This window comes from Trichinella spiralis, assembly GCF_000181795.1.
Source record: "Trichinella spiralis strain ISS 195 chromosome Unknown Scfld2, whole genome shotgun sequence".
Lineage (NCBI taxonomy): Eukaryota > Metazoa > Nematoda > Enoplea > Trichinellida > Trichinellidae > Trichinella > Trichinella spiralis.
Window position 1 is genome coordinate 4,149,740 of NW_003526941.1, and position 23,110 is coordinate 4,172,849.

General features: G+C 32.8%; 6 protein-coding genes across 6 annotated transcripts; 3 read left to right on the top strand and 3 right to left on the bottom strand.

Annotated features, from left to right (window-relative positions):
* Positions 1-134: 134 nt before the first annotated feature.
* Positions 135-6,269, bottom strand: Tsp_03419 (putative PWI domain protein). Its single transcript, XM_003379717.1, has 21 exons — positions 6,191-6,269; positions 6,023-6,126; positions 5,720-5,965; positions 5,425-5,626; positions 5,328-5,371; positions 5,011-5,091; positions 4,257-4,298; positions 3,840-3,941; positions 3,469-3,504; positions 3,064-3,302; positions 2,814-2,985; positions 2,681-2,754; positions 2,481-2,622; positions 2,282-2,420; positions 1,855-2,225; positions 1,645-1,791; positions 1,501-1,575; positions 1,082-1,098; positions 529-870; positions 354-412; positions 135-232 (listed from the first exon to the last, which is right to left on the bottom strand). Exons 1-21 carry the CDS (start codon positions 6,267-6,269, stop codon positions 135-137), a joined length of 2,811 nt encoding a protein of 936 aa, XP_003379765.1.
* A 718-nt stretch (positions 6,270-6,987) lies between these two features.
* On the bottom strand, positions 6,988-8,438 carry Tsp_03420 (cystatin-B). The gene is made up of 5 exons (XM_003379718.1): positions 8,180-8,438; positions 7,961-8,031; positions 7,269-7,346; positions 7,163-7,174; positions 6,988-7,029 (listed from the first exon to the last, which is right to left on the bottom strand). Exons 1-5 carry the CDS (start codon positions 8,436-8,438, stop codon positions 6,988-6,990), a joined length of 462 nt encoding a protein of 153 aa, XP_003379766.1.
* Positions 8,439-10,125: 1,687 nt separating this feature from the next.
* On the bottom strand, positions 10,126-10,440 carry Tsp_03421 (hypothetical protein). The gene has a single exon (XM_003379719.1). It carries the CDS (start codon positions 10,438-10,440, stop codon positions 10,126-10,128), a length of 315 nt encoding a protein of 104 aa, XP_003379767.1.
* A 572-nt stretch (positions 10,441-11,012) lies between these two features.
* On the top strand, positions 11,013-11,366 carry Tsp_03422 (conserved hypothetical protein). The gene has a single exon (XM_003379720.1). The coding sequence runs from the start codon at positions 11,013-11,015 to the stop codon at positions 11,364-11,366; it is 354 nt and encodes a 117-aa protein (XP_003379768.1).
* Positions 11,367-11,884: 518 nt separating this feature from the next.
* Tsp_03423 (60S ribosomal protein L5-A) lies at positions 11,885-17,153 on the top strand. The gene is made up of 14 exons (XM_003379721.1): positions 11,885-11,962; positions 12,769-12,873; positions 12,932-13,001; positions 13,053-13,168; positions 13,232-13,366; positions 13,588-13,794; positions 13,837-14,031; positions 14,093-14,190; positions 14,295-14,399; positions 15,434-15,590; positions 15,729-15,886; positions 16,328-16,404; positions 16,593-16,662; positions 17,105-17,153. The coding sequence occupies exons 1-14, from the start codon at positions 11,885-11,887 to the stop codon at positions 17,151-17,153; spliced, it is 1,620 nt and encodes a 539-aa protein (XP_003379769.1).
* A 5,474-nt stretch (positions 17,154-22,627) lies between these two features.
* Positions 22,628-22,985, top strand: Tsp_03424a (60S ribosomal protein L5-A; the record flags this gene model as incomplete). Its single annotated transcript, XM_003379722.1, has 2 exons — positions 22,628-22,650; positions 22,976-22,985. Coding segments are annotated over exons 1-2 (33 nt in total), but the record flags the coding sequence as incomplete, so codon positions are not given.
* Between the last annotated feature and the right edge of the window lie 125 nt (positions 22,986-23,110).

Consider the following 23,110-nt stretch of genomic DNA (forward strand, 5'->3'; position numbering starts at 1 on the left):
CAAAAATATACCAAATATTAAAATAATGATAATCATCGAAGAATTTTATCGAGTAAAATGCTAAAATTCTTAAATAAGCAATGTTATTGGTTTTTCGTTTTAATCTTGCTGTCGCCAACAGAACAAAACATATATCACTCTGTCTTTAATTTTATTGCCGGTCGATTTTTCATCCAAAATGAAAAAGCAATATTCTCTTTGTAAGTGGGATGCTGGATTTCGGTTACTTTAACTGCTATTAAATAAATCCACAAAAACAATGAAATAGCAGTGAAGAAAGCGCACAGAAACATGTAAAGCAACGGAATTGAGCTGAATGGCCATCGGAACAAAAAGTGAAAAAGCAAATTAACGCACGGCTGCAGAATAATTGACGAGCGAACAATATTCATTTCTGTATTTTGCAGCTCCACTGAAATTTTACTGCAAAAATGAGCATTGGAAAAGTGAAACTTTTCCAACAAATTAATACTGAATGTTTGCTCTTCGTTGCAACAGCCAAAAACGTAAAGTGGTAATTTAACAAACATTCTAATCAACCGCCATGGCCACGGGCGATAAATCAGTATTGTGCTTCTCGGAAAGCTGTAAGTGAGCAAATTTTCACCACTGTAACATCGAACAATAAGCATAATCATGCCAGAAGTGGGCCTGACAGAGTCAGGAAATACGGTCAATTCGAACAAGACATCGTAATAAAAATCAACCTCAAATAACGACTGGCCGTTTCTGTTCTGCAGCGATACATTTGCAACAGGATAAGAGCATACACCATACTTCTCACAAGTTTCAAAAATGAAATTTAATGGCAGTTCCACATTGTGCAAATCGGAAACAAAAAAGTGTCGAATCAAAACCGTTAAAATAAAGCTCGAAAGAAATACAATGAAAACATTAATTACAAGCAATATAACAAATCTTGTAAAATTCATTCGGACATTTTTATTTTTTTATGGATTAATTAATTGCAAATATTAATCCATACAAATTTATTTTATGAAAATGGACAGTTACAGTATTTAAAGAAAATCAGGTATTAAGACAAATATGCAACGTCTATCTTTTCTTTTTAAAAACATACATTCCGCATGTTTGTTTCTAAAATAAATTTAAAATAACAATATGATGTTTCAGTAGCTTCTCTTTTCATATTTTACCATGCTTGTGCATCAATATCATCTTAGCACGAATATTGCAGTCCAACGAAATTCAGTACTTTAATTTTAATGAAACACTTAATTTGATTCTCTAGTACAGTAGCTTTCGGCCAAATTTTATGAAAACTCTCACAGTCAATTCATTTATGCTTGTTACTTCAATAACATTTTTTTACTATTTAAGCAAACTTTTTGAAGAAGGTAAATTTGCCACAAACAACAAACTTTACTTGAATAAATTTATTTGCACATACGGGATGCAATGTTTCACCCAATTCCAAAAAATCCCATTTAAATTCTAAAGCTAAATAATAAATTAATGTTCAAGTTTAGACAAGCCAACTCGTTTAGCTTCTATTTCATAAATAAGCAACCGCCACAGTTTGGCCACAAAAACTCCAGCCTCTTCATCCAATACCTATAAATTGGACAATTATTAGAAAAATATTTTAAAATGTGAAATATCTCGAAAAACAAATCAACATACCATTGAAATATCATCTAACAAACCCTGTGGTGTTGATCTTTCAAGAACCTTTTCAGATATAAAATCTACCAAACTGGCTTCTTCTTCCCCAATGTACTCAATTATTTTCTTACTGATCCACGGTTTTATTCGACGATCGATCAAAAGCTACAAAAATAAATACAGACATTCATGCATACGTGGAAATTAAGATTAAAAAATGATCCATACCTGATCGACGTATTCCCAATGAATTTCATACTTGAAAAGTTCTTCTTTAGAACTGGGGATCTTGTCAATGAGACTTTTCACATATTTCTTACGCTCTTCAGTAGACATCTGAGTATGCATGTTCGGCATTTCCAGAGCACGCTTCTCTTCCTCAGTGTACTCCAATGGTACCAATTTTCGAGAAGACGTTTTAACAACTGAAAATTCTTCATCCGGTTCATTAAACATCTGCTGCAATGGTATAGGCGCTGCAGTATTCGTCGATGTAGAAACAGAGCCTAGCTTCAAGCCAGCAAAACCAATGGGCTGACTGTTTTCTGCTTGTGCGGGTAAAAAAACAGTTGGAATCAGAACCGTCTCTTTTTTCACCTCTGCAAAAAAACCTCTTTATAGAATAACAGCACAACACACGCACAATCATACATACTTGGGACAGCGGAATCCACTTCATCTGCATTATTATCATTATTATCAGCAGCTTTATCCGTTTCAGATTCTGAAACGGTACGCTGCTGCTCTTCCAATTTCACAGGATTCACAGGTAATTCTTCCACCATTATTTTTGTCTGCATACACAACAATAATTAATGATTCCTCCAAATTCTTTGCGTTTTGAAATATTTCACCTCATTAGAATCTTTACTTGAATTTTCCTCAATAAGCTTACGACGAATTAAAGCAATTTCTTCTGCTTCGCGAAGTCTGTCAAGTGCATCCCATTCCATCTCGTCTGTAATTGCATCTTTTCTTAGCAGTAATGATTTGCCCCTGAAAAAAATAAAAATTCAATACGAAACAAAAGATAATTATCATTAAAAAAACATACTGATAAAATTCCAAATCACCCTCTTCATCAATGTAGTCTTCAAGGAACTCTTGCATAATTTTAATATCTGCTAACTAGAAAAGAAACAAAACAATGTCAAATAAATTTTATTACATAATCATAAAGAAACTACTTGTTCTTTTTTTCGCCTTTTTTCCTTTTCCGCTTGTTTGAGCCGTTCTTTCGCTTTTCTTTTTTCTCTGGCTTCTAATTTTTCTAATCTTTCCAAATAATTCTTTTCCTTTTCCCTGGCTTTGCGTTCCAATTTTTCTCTTTCCCGTGCATCTTCACTGGTTTCCAACAACCTGCATATTCATACACATATATTTAAAAAATTACATAAATTAATAAAGCCTTTCTAAACAGAATATAACGTTGAAAACCTGTCAGCAGAGGGAGATCGTCTTCGACGGCTTCCAGTTTCAGGAGTGCTACCCCGCCTACGCCCTCTGGCTTCACCAACTTTTGCATCGGCACTATCGGTAGCACAGTTTCGTTCGAATTTTGTAGACGCTCGTCTGTCAGCTTCCAAAGGAGTAGATGGTCTTTCAGTAAAACGCTCGTTCTTTTCATTCACATCAACAGAAGCTGATTTTCCCTTCAAACGTGCTTCTTTATCATCCTGCAAAGAAAAAACCAACTAAATACTAGGAATGTACTTCAAATTAAAAAATTAAAAAGGAAACCGAAAGCAATATTATGCCTTTTTTTCATAAATAACAGTTGGCACTTACGCACTGAAATCTATATTACAAGCTAAAAAAATCATTAGTTTCGCATTTGCTTACGTAATCTGTACAGTTCAGCACTCGTCGAATTCCATTCTGCAAGATTAATCACTTATGGCAAACACTGACTTTTTTTTCATTGCTAATAATCAATCAGCAAATAATATACAGTCAAATCTGACGCTGTATTAATAACACAAATTTCCCAAAATGCACGCCTCATAAAGCGCAAAAACATACATACTTACATAAAACAAGTTCGCGAATCAAAAGCCAAATTATGAAAAATCATACCTGCAAGCAGGAGGTAGGTGTCTTCGGATCTTTCCAAGATTAGAAAATAAAATCAACTGCTCAGCGTAAATTTTGAATTCGATGCCCTACCTTATTTTACGCATACGAAAAAGGAAAAGTTAAATGAAAATCCATACCTCGCGTAAAAATTCGGCGAAGAAAAAGCTCGTCGCTATTACTGGCAGGCTATGATGTGCACAATGCAAAATGTAACAAAATGAATATCTAAGATACAACATCTACAACATCATCTACATCAAGAATTCTAGCAGAACAATCTACAGTGCCCCAAATTTGTCAAAATGATTTTCTATTTTCTGAAAAGGAGAGGCTGTTTAATAAAAAGTTTTTTATAAACTTTGAAAAATGTAAAATATACCTATAATCAATCAATCAACCAATGCGCATATTTTTTTAATGAGAGCAACAAGCAGTGAACACCACATTAGTAGAAACAACATAAATACAAGCTTAACTGCTTAATTTTCCATCCAGTTGTTATACCAACTTATAAAAACATAAATGTTATACACGTTATACACAAAGACATATACTAGTGTTGTCGCTAAATATTGCACCCAAAAACAAAAAGATACCTCAAGAATAAATAATACAAAAATGCAACTGAAATTCAACTGTCACGTTTACTGCCTCACTAATAAAATACAGTGGAAAATACTTACAGCAATAATAAATGGAAATTGCCGGACTGAAGTCGCTTCCAACGAAGGATTTCATTACCGACTAAACACATCTAATCTTTCTGCACTGCTAGCACAATAATAACATCACATTAAAAAGCACAGCAAATATTTACTTAATCTGCGCAACGTTGATCTGGCATTGTAAGTTTTCAATGAAAATGGAGATGAATTAAGAAATGTGAAGCAAACTCGGAAATTTTTTCACAAAAAACTCCAAATTGATGCTGAAATTCAGCGACGCACAAAGCCTATTAAACATGTTCTTTTTGGGCAAATTATCTCATTGGCAAACTTACCAATTAGTCGAGAGACTAAAGATGCGCGAGAGAAAAACACAGCACTTCGGTTTCAGTGGTGCGATGAATCAATCAATCGTTAAAGGCATCTGCATCAGAGTTCAAGGATTACCGATGCCAAATAGCTTAGTCAAATATTAAACATTCTAATGTGAAAGTGGAAATAAAATATCCCATTAATTATAAAATGTTGAACATGAAAAAAATAATAAATAAATGCAAACTTTAACTTCTTTCAGCACTGACTTTAAACATTTTACAAGCACAAATTTAACAAAACCAATTACATAAAACAAAAAATGGCTTACTTTATGGGCTTCACGAAACTGAATAATTTCTTTTGCAATATATTCTTTACGATCACGATCCAAACTTTCGATATCCAAATTCTACAAATTTATTAAGCAGTCAAAATACAACAATCAATATCGAGTTTAAAATGAAAAAATGCATTCTCATCAACATAATAAAGTTCTGAAAATGCTTATACAGTCACTCTGCGTTCCTCAGAAAAGCACTCTTTTTTTCAATAAAATAAACAATAGTCATAAATATTTTTCTTCATCAAATAATATACCTATTTGATATCTTTTAATATGCTAATAAATATAAACAACCAACTTACTCCTCCTTTGCCAGTAAGAGTAGGAGATTTCGGAACGTGAGATTCTAAAAAATAGCAGTTTTCAACAAAAAACAGAAATATTACTAAAACTACATACTTGATGTTCCTTCGAAAAGCTCAGGTGCCATTTCTTTGACCAAATTTTTTAATGCCTTTCGAAACATTTCATCTTCTTTTCGAATTTCATCATCTGCTGGTAACTGATCTCCTTCCATCTTCAACGGTGGCTTATTGTACAAGCTTCTTCGTTTGTTAATGAAGTCAATTAGCATAGATTTATTTTTTTCGTCACATTTAAGCTGAAACAAAAATCAAATTACTAAAATATAAAATCAAAAACAGTATAAATAAAAAACCTAAATTATACAAGTCATATAATATACATTACTTACCACCAACTTTTTATCTCCTAAAGGCCAATCGTGCAGTAGTCGCAGCGCTCTCAATGTTGAATCTGGATGATCATACTCGCAGAACCCAAATGCTTGAAACTTTCCATTCGGTCCCTGAATTCTTTTCCAGCTAATTATATTACCGCATTTCACTAGCATTGCTTTGATCATTTCGTTGGTGGCCTGCTCGTTGATATTTCCCACAAAAACAGTTGTCACGGGAGGCTTTTCCATCAGTATCTCTTGCTAAAATCGTTAATAGTAAATACAAAATTCAAAAAATGATAGGCTTATGCTCGGTACTCGTTTTGTCAGTGGAGCTGGTGAAGGTGTTTTCTGAACAACATTTCGAACGACACCACTGTTGGCAAGCGTTGGCATTAAATAATGAGCAGTTGTTGGCAGAACTGAAGTAAATGCAAAAACAATAAAACTGAAAATACCGACGACATCATTAACTTAAAAACGTACCAACTGGAACAGCATTATAAGTTGGAACAAATGTAGCCTGAGCAATAGAAGGCATCCCAAAACGAGGTGGAAACGCCATTTCCTCATACAATTTCAGATATTACATCTGGTTTACTGTACTTATTAGACTGTAAATACAACTTGCATTCCAAACAAAATTTTGTTAAATGAAAAATAGGTCGTAGCTGTTTAACTTCAATATTTTATTAGCAAAGTATTAATATTTAAATTTAAAATATATATTAGACATTATATTATTTTATATAATAATTTTATAAATTAAATTTGCTGCTAAACAAAATTGTTGTGCACACTCTATAAATTTTTGCTCGTTTCGATTAAAAAATTTTTCAGTGTTTATTTCTTTTGAATTTAATTTTTGTTAGAACATCTCTAGAGCGTTGTACCAAGTAAATGTTCAGATATTGCTCTACCGTAATCTCTCAATTTGGATATTCAAAAGCATTTACGTAGCAATAAAAAGAAAGTTCAACTGAATTTCCGTTGAATAGTTAAATTACGCAATATGCTTTAAAATATTTCCATCAATATTAATTTTGTGCTAGTTTTCATACAATGCATCCTGCTACAGTATGATTTTTACCTACATTACAAAATATGGTTTTTCGTGTAGCTTAATTTTTTGGTATTATTAAACTTAAATTATGATCTGCGTAAATAGCTGTTTCATATTTCATTTCAACGTACGTTTTAATGATTACACATCAGTTCAAAGTCATTAGAAACAAACAATTTATATGTAATGTGACACACAGTATGACAATTTGATATCCAATTTAAAATGTTGACAATTCTGAAACGCTGCGACACGGAAATATCTTAAATTGTTTCAAATTGAAGATTATTTTGTTAAATATTTTTTCTGACACTCTTGTATATCACATTTAAAATAATTTATAACTTTAAGAATTTCATATATTACCATAAACTGTGAAATTCTTTTAAATTTACCAAGTGAATGACCTTAAAAAAATTTTTTTACATTAATCTAAAAATTATATTTTGAAACAGACATTGGTTAAAGCTGATGATCAGTAATAATGTCAACAGTGTTTACGCACCTTTTAAGTAATGTTGACAATAAACAATAAGCGAAGTGAACACTTGTTTTAACGCTCCGATTCCATTTGATGAACTAAAAATTTCATTCATTGTTGAATTAGTTATGCAGCCAAAACAATATTACGCTTTTTTATTAATAAATCGAAAGTTACACCGTTTTATCTGTTTAATCAGTGTTAAAATTAAATTTTTGATTAATCAAGCATTAAGCAAGATACCTTTCTCTACTGTAGTTTATGTTAATTTTGAAACTTATATTGAAAAGCTTTTCACATTTAAAGCATTCTCTCACTTCAGAAAGAATCGTTAATATGTTACGGTACTACAGAAAAACGCTAAGCAAAGAATTACGTAAGAAACTGATAACAGAGCAGTGATCATTAAATAGGTGTAACAAGAGAGCTTTGGTTTTCATTAATTGTAGCTCGGCATGTCGCAAATAAATATGTTTCATTTTCTTTCTAATACGGAATACTGCTAAGAATAAAATGAAATTTACTCAGAACTATTAAAAAATAAATTCGTTTAAATTTACATTTTAAATAAAATATATGAACAATATCAAAATGCCGTCAACTTTACAAAAATCAACATACCGTAAGTAAAACAAACAAAAATTGTTGACAAGTTGGAGAGTATCAGTTTAGTTTTGCGAAATTATCACACCGATAAATGCATCATATTCACCTTTTTCAAAAAACAATCACATAATTTCTTGGAAATGTTTTGCAGATAATAATGATTGAATCGTATAACTTCTCAAAATTAACAACTATAAAAATATAATATTAAAAGGGGTAATATTACAATAACGTGAATCAGCAGAATAATAAAACAAAGCAGAAATTGAGAATTTAAAATATGAATTTAACTAAAAATATTCGAGCTTATCAGAATGTTTTTTACCATGCTGTACGCCGTGCAACTGAGTTTCATTCTGTAAATTTTTAAAAACTCGAAGATGAATAAAATCATCTTCATCTACCATAACTTTAAAAAAGTAATTGATGCCTGCCACAATTTGTGTACGAATGGACACTGGACGAAAATGCTTGAACTTTCTGTTCAATTGATTCTCCACGTCAGATCTCAAACCCAGTGCTATTGCCGTTTCTGCTTCTGTAGGTTCTCTTTCCTCTTTGACACCTCCGCATATGTTACTCATTTTTATCTTCGTTTATGACACTGCAACTGAAAAAAAAGTTTTATAATTCAGCATTTATTAAATTTCAGCTTTAAAACAGACAAAGTAAATCAAATTCTTTTTTAATAATAATACTAATACTGGTAAAAATCCAATCTGCAATTATTGAACTCACGTAATGCTGTACCGTACGTGGTGACAATAAAGTGTTTCAAAGAATTTACAGTATTTTTCAAATGATATTTTATTTTTAAATCTAGTGCTATTTTTTCCGATAAAAAAATAAAAAAAAATTAAATTTAAAAAAGATAGCAAAGCAGCAGCTGGATTTAAATTTATTATTCATGCTTATTTAGAATGGAAAAATATTTCACAGCTAATTTCTACTAACAGTAAAAGGTCCTTGTAAATTTTTAGCTTCATTAATTAATTATTGCAAGTAAAAGAAAATTTATTAAGATAATCAGTGTTTTTAAGAGATTTTATTGGTACAACATTTCGTGAGATTTATAAAATCTGTTCTGTAAAAATTAATCGTAATTTTTTAGAATATTTATCAAAAAAATACAAAAAATTACAACTGCAAATGCAACTGCTGTTTATTATAGTTCTACTTTTTACATTTTAATCCAGAAAAAGGTGAAAAAATATAATATTAATGGCTGTATATACTTGACAACTAACGGATGTTTTTTCAACGTGAAATGCAAGAAAATTTTGAATAATACTTTGTTTTTTTTACATTTCTTGAAGAAATGTTTATTTAGCAAGTTGGCATTACGTTGCATGCCACAGGGTTGAAATTTCGTATTCGCTCCTGAATTTCATAGTATAACCATGAATTTTGAGTATAATTTATAACCCATGTCGACAAATAATAACCAGATTATAATTTTTTGAAGCAAGTGAAATGCAAACTTCAAGTCATTGTGCCTTTTTGAGGTTAATTGTATCGATGAAGTGTTAAATAAAATGATAAATGATAAAAGCATTGTGTAATTGACAGGAAACGTGACACATTGACAGTTGTTTACTAATTTCAATCAAGCAAAAATGAAGAATACAAGTAGAATAATAATAACGGAAGAGTAAAAATTATTCAACCAAAAGAAATCACTGAATCATCAAAATAAAATGTTTATTATGTTTTTTTTTCACATTGAAAAAACATTTAGTTTACACGAATAATAAAAATGCAAATGATATTTGTAATACAAATTGATAAACGGCAAACAAGATTTCATAAAATCAAAACAAAAATAACTCCATCACTGCCTACTTGTCAAAATATCATCATATCAACTTGTTGACTAAAAATTTTCAACACAGCACAATTCAAAGACGTGAATTCTATTGACATTGAAGTAATAATTGTTGCTTAATGTACAAATTATAGCATTAATAATTGCATCTGATACGAAGATTTCTTCAACAAAAATGCATCATTGAAACAATCAATGTTCAGTAAATGAAAGAAATATTGTAAAATGTAATAAAATGCAATTCATTTTTATTGTTGCGATATAATTTTAAAAATAAACAATACCATATTTGTTGGTTTATCTTTTGAAATTGGAATTTTTTAACACTGTAGATGTTATTCTAAACTTACATTGACAAGTTTGAAATATTGATGCAAATTTTGAAAGTTTTATTTATTTGTTTATTTCAAATGTAGAAATGTTGCAACAAAAAGTAAAAGCATTGTTTATCTATTATGATAATGAAAGAGATAGGATGATAAAGTTGATGACGTTGGTGGTGGAATTTGAAAATTCAACCAAGCAGGGTGGAATAAATTCATTTCTTTTTTTATACAACATATAAATAATATGGAACGATGGTGAAGCATGATTTTTAGGACGTCGTTGTGTTGTGTTTGTTGATAGTAAATTTCAGGAAAATGACGTATTACTGGGACAGGAATTGTTGATTCTGTGATAAACGGACAATTTGGCATGTCCATTTTACAATCTGGTCTCAAGCTTAGTTTTAAAGCCGGTTTCACAACATGTGGCCACATTTGCTTCACTTTGCATCCGTTTCACAGTACAGGAAATACAATATACAGGCTTCCTCAAATGTTATGATGTATATATTTTTTTTTTGTAATTTTAATCAAGTTATTTATTCTTTTTTTTAAATCAGTCATGGAAAAATATTTATTTAATATAATTATTTAATGATATTTTGGTATTATATGTGTATTTTCATTTTTCAGGGTTGCGTTTGTAAAGCAACTCAGCCTGAATTTAGAAGTTATACAATGCTTAGGTATGTTGAATTTTTGAGCAGTTCTTATCGAAAAATTTCTAGGCACTCCGGTAAACATCGGTTCACGATAATGAGATACGTGGGTGATGCAAAATCAGATGCTCGCTGTTGACTGCAACTTTTTTCCCCTTGAACTTTACAAGCCAGTCAGCTTGTCGCTGTAGCTTGTTTGACATCACGACAACGAGTCGATTATTTTCTACTGTTTGCTTGGGTTTTTTTATTTTAATTTTTTAACATTTACATTTATTTGATCAATAATACTTCACTCTGCGCATGTATATGCGTCAATTGTAAATTGTTTGCTGTACTGTAAAGTCTATGATGGACTTATTCATCGACCTCACCGTCGTGTTTGTCTGCGTCGGCTTTTACATTTTCCTTTGCCTCTTCTGCATGTATCACAATTCATCCCACTTCTTCTGCCCAACGTGGCTTGTGGAACGGGATTTGCAGCATTTGCCTAGTCGAACATTAGCCACCGACGATAGCAGAACTTGCAACGTCGAACAAATGCAATACGTCTCCTCTGTATGCTTGGATGTGCCACCGAATTATGAAGAAGCGGTGAAAATGCATCAAGAAGCACCACCTCCATCTTATTCCGAATTGCACATCAGTCGATCTACCAGTACGCCAATACTGGATACTTCACGATTTGCTAAGCGAAACTGAGCTCATTGCTTGCTTGCTCTGTTCTGTTGTTACTGGATTTTTTTTGTTGTTATTTTGTTTGTTTTCTGTTATCGTTTGAAAACAGATTCAACAGCTACTTTATTTGAATTTGAACTGCGATGGAATTGCGATGAGATGCGAAAGAATCTTGCACAACGTGAAGAAACTGTTTGAAGTCGACTCAGAACTGAACTGTATGGCCAAACGTTGAACGCAAAGCTTTACAATTGAAAGAATAAAGCACAAACATATCGCTGCTGCTCAAGCTCTACTTGTGCCTAATTGACTCTGTATGCATTGATTGGCATAGCTCAACGAGTGACATGTTGTTTGACTTTTACACTTGTCAAAGTAAAAAATTGTTCCATGCGTTGGTATTTTCAATTTTTACTCCTTTTTCTTTATCCATCAATGCTTTTTCATACTGCATCAACTTTACAATTTTATGATAAATCTCTTTCATGTATCAAATATTATTCACATGAGCAAATTGCATAGCTACATGTATGTATGTATGCATGTGTAATGGAAATATTTGCTTGTTGAACAATTACAAATTTCGTCAATGGCAGGCACACTTATCGCGAGCATGCAAAGTTCTTGACATTGACAAAAGCATATCGACGATATAAAATTTTAAAATTTACAAACATTGTTTTTTACAGGTTTATTTTCTTTCTATGTTAAACATTATTTATTTGTTTGAATAGCTAGTTATAAATTTGCACTATTGTCTTTTCTTTGAAAATCAGTATAGATGACAATGATTCGTTTTCAGCATTTTCCTCAAATATTCTTTTCTGATGAATAACATTGAATTGCATCTTTTTTCCATAAAACTTCACATATTTTAGAAAAGTTAACAATTTAACGACATTTTCAGTGAAGATTGTTGAAAGAAAAATAAACGTCGATATCAAACATAAACTGAAACAACGTTGAACGGTTGATAAAACCATTTGTATTGATAAAAGCCAAACTGCTAAACAGAGACTGCAATTTATACTGCATATATTTTAATGAAACAAAATGGCGCAATTTTAGAAAAAAAAATATGAAAATGCACTTTATAAGAGTGCAATATACAAAATTATTTCGGTATTAACTAAAACTTTTGCCACAAAATGTTTAAATTAGCTATCAGTCAACCTTCCTTTAAATGACTTTCCAAATGTACTGCTGATAATGATGATTAAAGCCTAAAAATACAAAATAGGTGTAAATTTTATATAATCAAATTTCCGTTCTAAAATGTGTTCACCTAACAAGCAAATTTAATAACTGCCAAAAAATAATCTATCATGGAAAATTAAATTAAGCTATTAAAGTAAAATATTTCACAATTTATAAAAATTTTGAATTTTTTTGTAATTATTTTAAATATTAATAATAATGAAATAAGCTACACTTACAAATACTTTCTTTTCTTAAAACATTGGTACTTTATTATCAAACACGATTGCATACTGTATTTCATCCAACTGGTGTGTTGGATTATTTTCCGATGGTATGTTTATAAGAAATTTATCAGATGTAAATAATTGAAATGCGCTTTTTTTATTTAGGGATTTGTAAAAGTTGTTAAAAACAAGGCATATTTCAAACGTTATCAAGTGAAATTTCGACGACGAAGACGTAACGTTTCTGAAGTATTTTAACGTATTGCTTAAAATGATGTTTATTTAGAAGGAAAAACCGATTATCATGCTCGACGATATTTGGTAGTTCAAGATAAAAATAAGTATAACACTCCAAAATATAGATTGATCGTCAGAATTACTAACAAGGATATTGTTGCACAGGTAAAACATCTCTAAACACCATAAAAATACTTGAAATTTACGACGTAAAAATGTTTTTGTTAGATTGCGTACGCAAAAATTGGTGGAGATGTGGTTGTTACTGCAGCGTATTCTCATGAACTTCCGAAGTATGGCATTAAGCTGGGTTTGACGAACTATGCGGCTGCGTATTGTACCGGACTTTTGCTTGCTCGACGTGTGAGTAAAAATATTTTGTAATATTTTATGAATAATGGAATATTTTGTTCACTTAATAATGGACTCTAAAATAATTATTTGTATAATTTTAGTTAGCTTTTATTATGTTGTCATACTGTATTTAGTGAGGTAATTTTTTTTTAGTAAGCTTTATAATGACTCCTAGCTTTTTTGCAATTACGTCTTTTTATTAGTTTTTCTAATTTGTTTACTAATTGTAGCATTTGAAAAAGTTGAAACTAGATAGAATATATAAAGGCGTTGATGACGTAACTGGTGAAGATTACAATGTAGAAAGCGAGGAGGGAAAACCCGGAGCATTCCGTTGTTTTCTTGATGTTGGCTTAGCTCGAACTACTACAGGGGCACGGATTTTTGGTATAATGAAAGGAGCTCTTGATGGTGGTTTAGATATTCCTCATTCGTATGTTTTTATTTGTATTTTAATATTTAATAAATGTATTTGTGAGCTGAAAGCGTTTTTAAGGGATCGTCGTTTTCCTGGTTATGATGCTAGCGAAAAGAAGTATAATCCTGAAGTTCATAAGGAAAGAATTTATGGGCAGCATGTTGCGAATTACATGAAAGAACTGAAAGATGAGAATGAAGAAGCTTACCAACGTCAGTTTTCGGCCTACATTAAAGAAGGAATAACACCTGAACAGGTAATTACAGTATTATTTTTAATTGTTCTTCTACGAAATTGCTTTTTGTTGTGCTCTGTAGATTCCAGAAATGTACAAAAGCGCTCATGCTGCTATTCGAGCTAATCCAGAGCATGTTCCAAAAGCGAAAGAACCATCTGTGAAAATTAAGAAACGACGGTATTATATATTTTTGTACAAAAAATATTTATTTCAATAATTTTTTATGAGATAATGCTCTTCAATTTGTAAAGTTGATTTTATTAAAAGCGATTATTTTATAGGTGGAACAAAAGGAAGCTGACTGCGAAGCAGCGAAAAGCAAAAATTAAGCAGAGGAAGATAGCGTTTCAGCAGCAAGCTAAAGCTACAAAACAAAACATGGAGGAGTAATTTATGCTTTAGATAAAGTAGAATGGAAAAATACTGAATAAAAATCATGGGTGATTTTGATTGTCTTTTGGTGAAAATTAATTGATGTACAGCCATTGAATAAAGGTTCTTATGTAAAATTTCAATAATGTAATAAGTACGTTTACAGATGATTTGCTTTTGTTAAACTATTATAGAATTCATTGTTCAACACATTTCGAAAGTAATCATTTTTTAACGTAAGCATAATAATCTGACAAAAGCAAAATGCGTCGAATTTTGATCGTGTCAGTGTCAAAAAAGCAATAATTTAAACGAATTTTCGGTATATGAAATAAAAATTGTTTAATAGTTAATTTTAAGAATAATAATTAACTATAATGTTTTAAATACAAAATAATTTTCGCGTGGGCAAAGGGCGCATGGTATACGTTTGAGCAATTCATAAGTATGAAGCCCTTTCTGATTGGTCGACTTTTGACATTCATATCAGTTAAATATTATCAAATTTTGAAAAGTTGAATAATTCAGGTAACAAAAGTAAATCAAAATGCTTATAAAAGTAATAAAAATAAATGTGCAATGCAATAAAATGATAAAGAAAGTTGCCAAAAATGAGTTCTACGAAATGACAAATACGTCAGGAGGGAACTTCAAACATTAAAAGCGGTTTGAGAGTGAAGCTCAGTTCAGTTAGAAAAGGAACAGTGAAAGATTCCGTACTGGCACAATGAGCTAATGAAAAACACATTGTTATATTCATGTTTTCAGACCCGTGTCTTTCTGATTAAATTGATGTTCTATTCATAATTTAATATGAGTTAATTTATTTCATTTTTCGGTAATGCTAATAAAATAACCATACAAGTCTTCTTTAACATTTATTGCGCAATTGCATTAGATGCTTTTATCTTCTCAAAACAGAATCAAATGCACAGATAGAAAACAAGCAGCTAAAATATTGAAAACAGAAAAATTACTTTGAGATTAAGTTACAGTATATCGTAAAATAAAAACATTTAATTATTTTTAATAAATAAAAATACCGTAGTATAAAGAAAATTGATTCGCAAGTCACTGATAAGAAGGTTATGAGGCCAATCAGGGAAAAGCAAGTGCCGAATCCACGGTCACTTTGTCATTTGAGTGATTTTCCATTAACTGGTGCGGTGCGTGACAAGAGTGCGAGTGAAAGAAACAGCATCAAGGTAAAAAAATTAATAATATAACATTTTTCTGGTATTTTTTATGAGTGCATGTACATTTAATTATTTAAGCATTTGTTGGTTTCAATAAGCACAAAAATTGAAAAACTTGTAAAACAAAATTTTCTATTATATATAAAGTCTAACGTAGAAGAGCAGTTTCAAAAAACAGATAATCTTATTTTTCATTCCATTTATCAATTTTCACAAGCTTTTGGCATTGAATTTCATTCTGAACAGAACAGGTCGAATACCTCTGAGCTGCTCGCATTTTCTGTTGAGCAACACAGCAAAATACCGTTTGTCATACAGAAATTATTAAATTCTATTATCGCTTTGCATTATATTTTCAAATTTAGCTTATCACAGGCATTGCGCAAATCATATTTTTGTCTTTTACTGTACTAATATTTTCATGAAAAGATTTTTGCCATAAAATCTATTTATGTAGTCTGTTTCGAATTTTCAAATCTCAAATTCCTTTATGCGTAGGTGTGTTTTGTCTAAGTCAATGTTTTTGTTATGGCATTTTTTGTCGGATAGTTTATATTTTTACTGAATTGTAAACGTTAAGGTCATTTCAGAATTTTCATGTAGTTCTCATTAGTAGAATGTACCAGTGCATTTCTTCTGTTCGTATTAAATTTCGGTGCAGGTCACAATTTATCTTCACCAAAAGTAGTAATACACTAAAAACCGGTTTATAGCGCAACACTATGCAAATAACGATTTCTATAAAGGTGCCGTGTAATCAGTAAGGGTGTTATTTTTCCTTTCACTTACGTGGCAATTGGTAGCGTTGAGAAACGTTCTCTGAGTTCATTGTGGCGTTGAGTTGCCGCTGAATTCTCTTCCTGAATTATTGAAAAAATATTCCATTTTTCTACGTGTGTCAGAAATTTTAGATAATTAACTTTTAATTGAAAAGATGTTACTTCTTACATTTGTTGTAACTCTACTTTGTGATAATGTGAGAATAGTTTTGATTTAATATCATTTTTGCAGGTAAAATTAATGAATCTAAGAAAAAAATGAAAGTGCGGATAACACGAAGCAGAACAAGAGACGCCCAGAGGTAAATGCGATTTCTTGTGTGTGATGATTCTGTGAGACGGCTTAGTATAATTAGAAAGTGTGAAGGTATTCCTTAGTTTATTTGAATAATTTAAGTTTGTAATATATAATACATAAATAAGATGTTTTTCACTGTAAAACTGTACATTTGGTTTTTCATATTATGTTACGATTTGGTTAGAGCATTTGGTTAGATTTGATTTCGTTTGGTTAGTTTTGGCAAAGCAGCAAAATAATTTTCTTGTTATGGTGGTTTTCTACAGGTAGTTTATATTTTGACTGAATTTGAAATACCAAGGTCATTTCTGAATTTTTGAATAGTGAATTAACTGTGCATTTGAACTTTTTCTCTAAGCAAATTGAAATGAATTCCATTTAATATTGCGCATTTGATGTATTAACGGTTCGCTTTGCATTAATTTTCAATGTTCCTGATTTCTCAGCGTTTGGTTAGAATTACTTCCTCATCTTGAAAGTTTTCCAATCCACTAAAACTGATTTCTAGCGCTGCATTATGCAAATAACGATCAATAGAAAATTGCATTATCATCAGTGACTATGAACTTGTCTGTTTAACTTACGTGGCAAGTGGCAAAGTTGTCAAACGTTCTCTTTTTCTGTTTTGTCGTTAAGTAATTCCATTTTAATCCATGTTACTATTTCTTGAAAGTGTATGTTCAATCATATTATGCTAGCGGTATCTTTAACTACAAATGATTTATTTCATCTATTCAAAAATGCTTTGCTCAGTATTTCAATTTTGCTAAGTGATAAAACGAGAAAATCTTAGATACAACATTTACTATTCTTGCAGATACGACAAATGAAGAAACGAAAAAGTGGAAAAAGGACGACACGCAGCAAATAGGGCACTAATCGACACAGAAAAAGAAAAGACAAAAGGTAAATGCGCTCCGCATGTATACAAATTTTTTACCTCTTTGCTAAGGACAAAACGAATGCGCGAAGTTATTCTTCCTCTACTTTTCCATCCATTATAGTAAACCACCTTTCATCTCAGGTTATAAGAAAATCCTTCAACTCTGTATATAGAGGATATCCCTTAGCTACGCAAACAGCCACCCTCCACAACCGTACTTAATTGTATACCCACTCGCCAGCGATTCTCCACTCATTCAGAATATTATAACCTCCACCACCTGTTCAGAGTAGTAAACCCGTACGTCACGCCTATCACCATAAATTCAGAGAGGTATATTAACCCGCCACTGCTCCAGCACGGATTCAGAATGGTAGACACGATCGCCACCCCTCCACTAACATATCGTTGTACCATACCCTCCCAGCATTAGCCCAGCACCCATTAAAATTCGTTTACCTGCCAGCCACGAACTCCACAAATTATTCAGAGTGCTGTAACTCCGGTCAGCCCATTCACTATCTATTCACACTCATGCCCCTTTCTACCACTCCATCTACCACTCAGTAATAGTGGTACACCCGACCCACACCCCTGGAGTACCAATTCACTGTTGTGCAACTACACACCACATATCCACCGCACAGTCAATGTAGAATCCCCGTCTATACTCGTCCACCTATACTTGCCTTCTCCCAATTCCATCACCTATCAATTGTTGTATACCCGAAAAACACTCATCCCACAATTCATTTCTACTAGTATCCCCAGCCTGTTGATCCAACAAACATTCTCAATGATGTACGTTCTTACCAGTGCTTCTATTACTCGCTAATAACGGTATGACATCGCCGCACCCCTGCAGCACTAATTCAGTGTTGCATACCTGCTCACCATACTTCCACCGCCTAATCACAGTTTGAACCCCGCCCACTATCCCTCCACCTCCTACCTAGTGTTGTAAAGCCCATCCCCTGCCCTTATACCAATCGTTGGGCCTTCTATGCCTGTCCTCCTCCAGTCCATAACTTACCAATTGTTATATACCCGCTGTCCACTCCTTCAACAATACTTTCATTGTGTTATACGGTGTGGCCTCCCATCCTACATCTATTCCCAGTCATGCCTTTTCCTACTACTTCATCTAACATGCACTAGGAGTGGTGCACCTGACCCACAACCCTCCAGTAGCGATTCAGTGTTGAAGCCCTGCCCACAATATTCCCACCGTGTAATCAGAATGGAATCTCTGCCCACTCCCCTCTAGTTGTTATACAGACTTGTGAATCCCACCGCCAATCCTTACGCCAAATACTCAGCCATCTATACCCGCCTTCTCCTGTCCATCACCTATTAATTGTTGTATACCCGCAGACCACTGATTCCACAATGCATTTATAGTGGTATTCGACTAGTTTGCCCATCCAACACTCATTCTCAATGGTGTACCTTCTTGGCACTGCATCCATTACTTCCTAAAGGTGACATGCCCTCCCCACACCCCTCCAGTAGCAATTCAGGGTTCAAGCCCTGCATAGTACCGATTTCCCCGCTGACTCCGTCTACTTTTTCGCAGTAAAATTTCATTGGTTGCTGCTCTGACGCGCGCCCCTAAATTTTATTTGTTGTCACTCCTCTGCATTTTATTTGTTAATCATTATTTTATTCTATTTGTCAAATTTTATTTCATTCTATTTGTCAAATTTTATTTCATTCTATTTGTCAAGTTTTATTTCCAACCTTTTGACTATTTTATAACAATTCTGTTGTTCTCAGATTGAGAAAAGTAAGAGAATGAAATTACGATGAGAAAACAGAAAAAATACAGATACAATGCAATGCAATGCAATACAGATGAAATACAACCCTCCACTTGAATGGTCGCATTAACCTTTATCTTACTGAATTTTTATGCGTTAAGTTTATATTGTATTCAAAGTTTTTCTCATAATTTTCTAATCACTAGAACTGATTTCCCTCCCAAAGGGAACTTCTCAATCTGAGAACAACAGAATTATTATAAAATAGTCAAAAGGTTAGAAAAGATTTGACAAATAGAATAAAATAATATTCGACAAATAAAATGCATAGGAGTGACAAATGAAATTTAGAGGCGCGCGTCAGAGCAGCAACCAATGAAATTTTACTGCGAAAAAGTAGGAGGAGTCAGAGGGGAAATGGGGTCTACCCCTGTTACTGAGACTTATGACCCTCACCGCCAATCCTTTCGCCAAATACTCAGCCACCTATTCCCCCCTTCTCCTGTCCATCACCTATTAATTGTTGTATACCCACAGACCACTGATCCCACAATGCATTTATAGTAGTATTCGACCAGCCTGCCCATAAACACTCATTCTCAATGATGTACCTTCTTGGCACTGCATCCATTACTTCCTAAAGCCGACATGCCCTCCCCACATCTCTCCAGTAGCAATTCAAGGTTCAAGCCCTGGCCGCCATATTCTCACCGTACAGTCAGAATGGAATCCCTGCCTACTCCCCTCTAGTTGTTACTGAGATTTGTGAACCCCACCCCCAATCCGTACGCCAAATACTCAGCCATCTATACCCGCCTTCTCTCTGTCCATCACCTATTAATTGTTGTATACCCGCAGACCAGTATTTCCACAATGCATTTATGTGGTATAGGGCCGGGCTGCCTATCCAACACTATTTCAATGATGTACCTTCTTACCATAGCTTCCATTACTCTCTAAGAGCGGCATGCCCTTTACGCACCCCTCCAGCACACATTCAGTGTTGCATGCCTGCTCAACATGCTTCCACGGCTTAGTGAGAGTTCAAACCCCGCTCCCTACCCATCCACCTCCTATTCAGTGTTGTGAAGCCCATCCCCTATCCTTATACCAATTGTTGGGCCTTCTAAGTCTGTCCTCCCTCAGTCCATAACCTACCAATGGATATATACTTGCTGTCCACTCCTTCAAAAATACTTTCATTGTGTTATACGGTCTGGCCACCCATCCTACATCTATTCCCAGTCATGCCTTTTCCTACTACTCCATCCAACACGCACTGGGAGTGGTGCAACTGACTCACAACCCTCCAGTAGCAATTGAGTGTTGAAGCCCTGCCCACCATATTCCCACCGTGTAATCAGAATGGAATCCCTGCCTACTCCCTTCTAGTTGTTCCTGAGACTTGTGAACCCCACCCCCAATCCTAACGCCAAATACTCAGCCATCTATACCCGCGTTCTCTTTGTCCATCTCCTATTAATTGTTGTATACGCACAGACCACTGATCCCACAATGCATTTATAGTGGTATTTGACCAGCCTCCCTATCGAACACTCATTCTCAATGATGTACCTTCTTTTCACTGCATCCATTACTTCCTAAAGGCGACATGCCCTCCCCAAAACCCTCCATTAGCAATTTAGGGTTCAAGCGCTGCCCACCATATTCCCATCGTGCAATCAGAATGGAATCCCCGCCCATTCTCCTCTAGTAATTACCGAGTGTTGTGAACCCCACCCGCATTCCTTACGCCAAATGCTCAGCCATCTATGCCATTGAAATGTTATTAGTAATGAAAAATAACGAAATGTAAAGATAGATGATTGTCAAAGACTTATAAGTAGGTTATAATGCCATTCAGGCAAAGACGAATGCTGTATCCATTATCAATATTTCATTTGAGTGATATTCAATTAACTGCTGCCGTTCATGACGAGTGGTAGTGAAAGAAACTGCATCAAGGTACGTGCTTAATATTGTAGGATATTTCTGGTATTTTTTATGAATGCATGTATATTGAAGAATTCAATCTTTTGTTGATTTTCATAAGAATAAAAGGGGAAAAACTTGTAAAAGAAAATTTTCTGTTATATTTAAAGTGTGACGTAGAACAGTTTCAAAGAATAGATAATCTTGTTTGTTATTCCATTTTTCAATCTGCACTTGCTTTTGGCATTGAATTTTATTCTGAACAGAACGGGTCGAATATCTCTAAGTCGGTTGCATTTTCTGTTGAGCAGCGCAGCAAAATGCTGTTTGTTATATAGATATTATTTTATTCTATTATTGCTTTATATTTTGAAAATTTAGCTTGTTATTGGCAGTGCGCAAATTATATATTTGTTATCTTAATTTTCTCAGATGCACAGTTACTGTGCTAATATTTTCATGAAAAGATTTCTGCGATGAGATCTATTTATGTAGGTCAGTTTTTAATTTTTAAATATCAAATTCCTATATGCGTAGGTGTTTTTTTAAATTAGTGTTTTTGTTTTGCCATTTTTTGTCGGATAGTTTATATTTTTACTGAATACTAAACGTTAAGGTCATTTCTGAATTTTCGAAAGGTCTTCATTGGTTTGTCACTCAATCTGAATTGCTTCTTGAAATTAATACTTTTCTGCCTTCTTACAAGCCAGCATTTAATATAAAATGAGTATGCAGTTTATTTCTTGTATTTATATTATTTCTAGTATTTAAAATACGTTTAGTTAGAAAAATAAATGTTTCCGCAATGAGAAATACCGTTTGTTTGTCCGGCTACAATTAAACTTTCTCTCAAACAAAGTGCATTATTTAAATAAACAAAGCGTAATTAAAAATTGGCAGATTGCAGTTATTGCTTTTTCTCTTTTCATACAAGTCGATATGTAATATAAAATGAATTAAAAAGCATTTTATTTCTTGTATTTATATTAATTGTAGTATTTGAAATAAGCTTAGTAATAAAGATGAAATTAATGTTTCTGCAATGAGAAGTGTTTTTGTGTTTCAACAATTTATGGCTACAGTTAAGTTTTCTCTCAAACAACGTGCATTAGTTAAGTAAATGAAGCGCAATGAAAATTGTGCAGTAGTGATGTTTATCAGTAGCAATGAATAAAATAAAAATTTGCATGCGAGTTCATTTACTTTATTGATATACTGGAAATAATTTCAGCCTGACGCCTTCCGTGGATGGAAACAATGCGTTTTTAATGGAAAATTGATTGAAGACTAATATCAAACGCTAAACAATTTATTTGCTATATTTTCAATATTAGTTTTAGAATAATTTCTGAAAAATAATTTTTCAATCAACATCGAGAGCATAAACATCAACGATGGGAAGACGGCGCATTTGGCAGTAAGTGCAAGTTTTTCTACTTTAATGTCTTCATCACTCAACAAATATTGCGCATAATTTCTCATATACTCTCTATGAATCAATAATCAATATGAGGGAATAGGGGACTTAATCAACGTCAAATTTTCTTACAATTAAGTTCGATTAAATAACACCTTGTTCACATTGTTTATCTATTATTAGATGGTCTTTCGAAATGGAATAACAATTTTCAGTAGCTAACACGCAAGTTCAACTAACTTAAACAAGCTTTTGCCAGAAAATTGCTCTCTTAAAATTAGCTTCATTTGAAGTATTTGGTTTTCTGATTTAAGAAAATTTTCAGTCTCACGCAGGTGTGTTTTGTCTAAGTCAATGTTTTTGTTATGGCATTTTTTGTCGGATAGTTTATATTTTTACTGAATTGTAAACGTTAAGGTCATTTCAGAATTTTCATGTAGTCTTCATTAGTAGAATGTAC

What these genes read in the sequence shown, in the direction of transcription:
- Tsp_03419 (XM_003379717.1), bottom strand. Translation starts at nt 6,269, where the DNA reads ATGGCGTTTCCACCTCGTTTTGGGATGCCTTCTATTGCTCAGGCTACA. An exon ending in AATATTTAGCGACAACACTA is followed by an intron (nt 3,942 to 4,256) that starts GTATATGTCTTT and finishes ATGATGTTGTAG; the next exon opens with ATGTTGTATCTTAGATATTC. An exon ending in AGTGGATTCCGCTGTCCCAA is followed by an intron (nt 2,226 to 2,281) that starts GTATGTATGATT and finishes GTTTTTTTGCAG; the next exon opens with AGGTGAAAAAAGAGACGGTT.
- Tsp_03420 (XM_003379718.1), bottom strand. Translation starts at nt 8,438, where the DNA reads ATGAGTAACATATGCGGAGGTGTCAAAGAGGAAAGAGAACCTACAGAA. An exon ending in GTTGCACGGCGTACAGCATG is followed by an intron (nt 8,032 to 8,179) that starts GTAAAAAACATT and finishes GTTAATTTTGAG; the next exon opens with AAGTTATACGATTCAATCAT. An exon ending in GTGATTGTTTTTTGAAAAAG is followed by an intron (nt 7,347 to 7,960) that starts GTGAATATGATG and finishes TGAAATTTTTAG; the next exon opens with TTCATCAAATGGAATCGGAG.
- Tsp_03423 (XM_003379721.1), top strand. Translation starts at nt 11,885, where the DNA reads ATGTGTAATGGAAATATTTGCTTGTTGAACAATTACAAATTTCGTCAA. An exon ending in ACAAGGATATTGTTGCACAG is followed by an intron (nt 13,169 to 13,231) that starts GTAAAACATCTC and finishes TGTTTTTGTTAG; the next exon opens with ATTGCGTACGCAAAAATTGG. An exon ending in GTGAAAGAAACAGCATCAAG is followed by an intron (nt 15,591 to 15,728) that starts GTAAAAAAATTA and finishes TTATATATAAAG; the next exon opens with TCTAACGTAGAAGAGCAGTT.
- Tsp_03421 (XM_003379719.1), bottom strand. Translation starts at nt 10,440, where the DNA reads ATGTGGCCACATGTTGTGAAACCGGCTTTAAAACTAAGCTTGAGACCA.
- Tsp_03422 (XM_003379720.1), top strand. Translation starts at nt 11,013, where the DNA reads ATGATGGACTTATTCATCGACCTCACCGTCGTGTTTGTCTGCGTCGGC.